General features: G+C 34.0%; 1 protein-coding gene across 2 annotated transcripts in view; it reads left to right on the forward strand.

Moving 5' to 3' along the window:
- Nucleotides 1–2,500, forward strand: part of LOC119583644 (protein FAM167A-like) — a 22,918-nt gene that overhangs the window by 1,189 nt on the left and 19,229 nt on the right. For both annotated transcript variants that reach the window (XM_037932234.1, XM_037932233.1), the window contains exons 2-3: nt 638–737; nt 895–1,092. In XM_037932234.1, coding sequence (XP_037788162.1) covers nt 711–737; nt 895–1,092 — 225 coding nt within the window. In that variant the 5' untranslated portion in view covers nt 638–710. The remainder of the gene's footprint in view (nt 1–637; nt 738–894; nt 1,093–2,500) is intronic.

Raw genomic sequence — 2,500 nt, forward strand, 5'->3', positions numbered from 1 at the left:
TGATGATGATGATGATGATGATGATAATGATGATAATAATAATGATAATAATAATAATAATAATAATAATAATAATAATAATAATAATAATAATAATAATAATAATAATAACAACAACAACAACAATAACAACAATAAAACATTGCCGTGTTGTTTGCAAATTTTATTGTTTTTAATCACCGGAAATATTGTTTCTAAATCTGAAAGATTTTCTTCATTATTTTTTTTTTTTTTTATGTTATGAACATTTAATATTATATAAGTTCTTATTCTTATGTTTAATAGAGGGGCCTTCTATTAACAACAAAGAAATATAATATGAATAAACGCAAAGCATGGAAAACGCTTTTATGTGATTATTAACAAATTTATCCACCCCCACTGGAGGGTGGATTAATAGACATCGATTTTATTTTGTACACCTTAATATTTGCGTGGGTAAATACCTTTACAACTTTCAAAGAGAGACAGGAAGATTTTATTTTCTGTCATGTACGACAAAATTGTTTATCTCTTTCTGTTACCAGTGATTGGTGCTGTTCAACATTAAATATAAAGTTAATAGATTCTAAATCATGTGGGGGCATATACCTTGTTATCATCTAGCTATATGACTGATAGGTTCATATAAATGCAGGAGCCCGGGAATCGACATTGATGATGTGTTCAAGCAGAAACAAAAAGAAATAGAAGAAGGCAACAAGGATGATATGTCTAGAGTCCGGGATCTTACTGCGGTAGTTACTGTGTATTTGACTTTGTATTTGATGCCTGATTTACCTTTGTATATTAGTATGAATAAAATTTTATAGATACTGAATTGAATATATTTCACCTACAGTAAAGAAAACCAAACTTAAGCCTAAAATGTGAACTAATTTCTTGTGTTTTCAGAGGCTGAAGTTAGCTACGCGACGACCGTCCTATCTGGACTGGCTGAATTCTGTTCAGAATCGTAGTAAGGAGATTGGAAGTGTGTTGGAGCTACATCCACCAAGAGTCTTAGAGGAAGGTGTTCTTGAAGAAGAGATCACAGATGAATCAAGAAAAAAAAATCTAAGAAGTGCACTGAATTGGTTGAAGACGGAACTGGTACGCAGAGTGTCCATCTACACTGAATAGTTTCATATTTTATCCATATGAATTTTAACTGAATGGATAGACAGAGAGAAACTGATCACTTGACAACTGTGTATATGTATATATATATATATATATATATATATATATATATATATATATACATATTTATATATACATATATATATATACATATTCATATATACATACATATATATGTGTGTGTGTGTGTGTGTGTGTGTGTGTGTGTGTGTGTGTGTGTGTGTGTGTGTGTGTGTGTGTGTGTGTGTGTGTGTGTGTGTGTGTGTGCGCGCGCTCGCATATATGTATATACCTGTAGGTATATTCATATATATTTGTGTATATGTGACACATACACATATCATTATCTATGTATTCATATATGAAATATATATTATATATGTACATATATGTATGCCCCATTTCACACGCTTAGATTATTTGTGGCAATTTGAGGTGACTGATACCACTGCGTTGTACTCGCTTCACAGTTTATTGGAATGCGGTCAAACCTGTAAACAGTATATAACAATCATAACCACTGTCACAATTACAGTTACGTTAACTTACAGTATTTCTAACCGGTGCTTATACTATTACAACCGGAGAGAGTCTGTATGTTACAATGTTTTCCAAGCACTCTTCTATATTATAATACATAAATTGTACAACGATGTACATGTGCAAATGATATCTACATTTATACATTAATGTGTTACGTACGCATAGCGGGAACAGTCAAGGACTTTAATAAGTCTCCAGATCAGTCCGTATGTACGTGTTGTCAGGCCAGTGATGGCCTCCTTCGTGAGGCGCACCCACTCCATACATCTGTTAATACAGGGTCAAGGCGTCCCTTGTCGTGGCCCACGTGGGAACCATTAACCCCCCCACACACACACATACACACACACACACACACACAATATATATATATATATATATATATATATATATATATATATATATATATATATATATATATATATATATATATATATATAGGGAGCGTGAAAGGCGAAAACTCTTTCACTCCAAGCATAATCGCAACGAACATTAAGAATGTCAGCATCATTGATGTTATCATCATGTGATCAAGATCATCCAATCTCTCATCGAAGTGGCCTAAGACTGGAAATCCAGGATCCCCATAGCAGACAAGGTCTCGGATGAAACGGAATCTCCCGACGCTGCAAACAGCCAGAGAGAACAAGGAAGAGAAGCCGAACTCAAGAAGCAAAGTAACGGTTACCGTTAAACAAGGAAAAGACTTCAGAGCAGCAAGTAGAGGAAGACATCAATTCACGGGTGTTCTAGAAGACGTCTCTCTTGCAAACTGACAGAGAGCGTAATGTCGGTAGGACACATTTTTTTTTTTCTCCATCGAAACTATGAAGCC

Source organism: Penaeus monodon, chromosome 17 (assembly GCF_015228065.2).
Source record: "Penaeus monodon isolate SGIC_2016 chromosome 17, NSTDA_Pmon_1, whole genome shotgun sequence".
NCBI classification, from domain to species: domain Eukaryota; kingdom Metazoa; phylum Arthropoda; class Malacostraca; order Decapoda; family Penaeidae; genus Penaeus; species Penaeus monodon.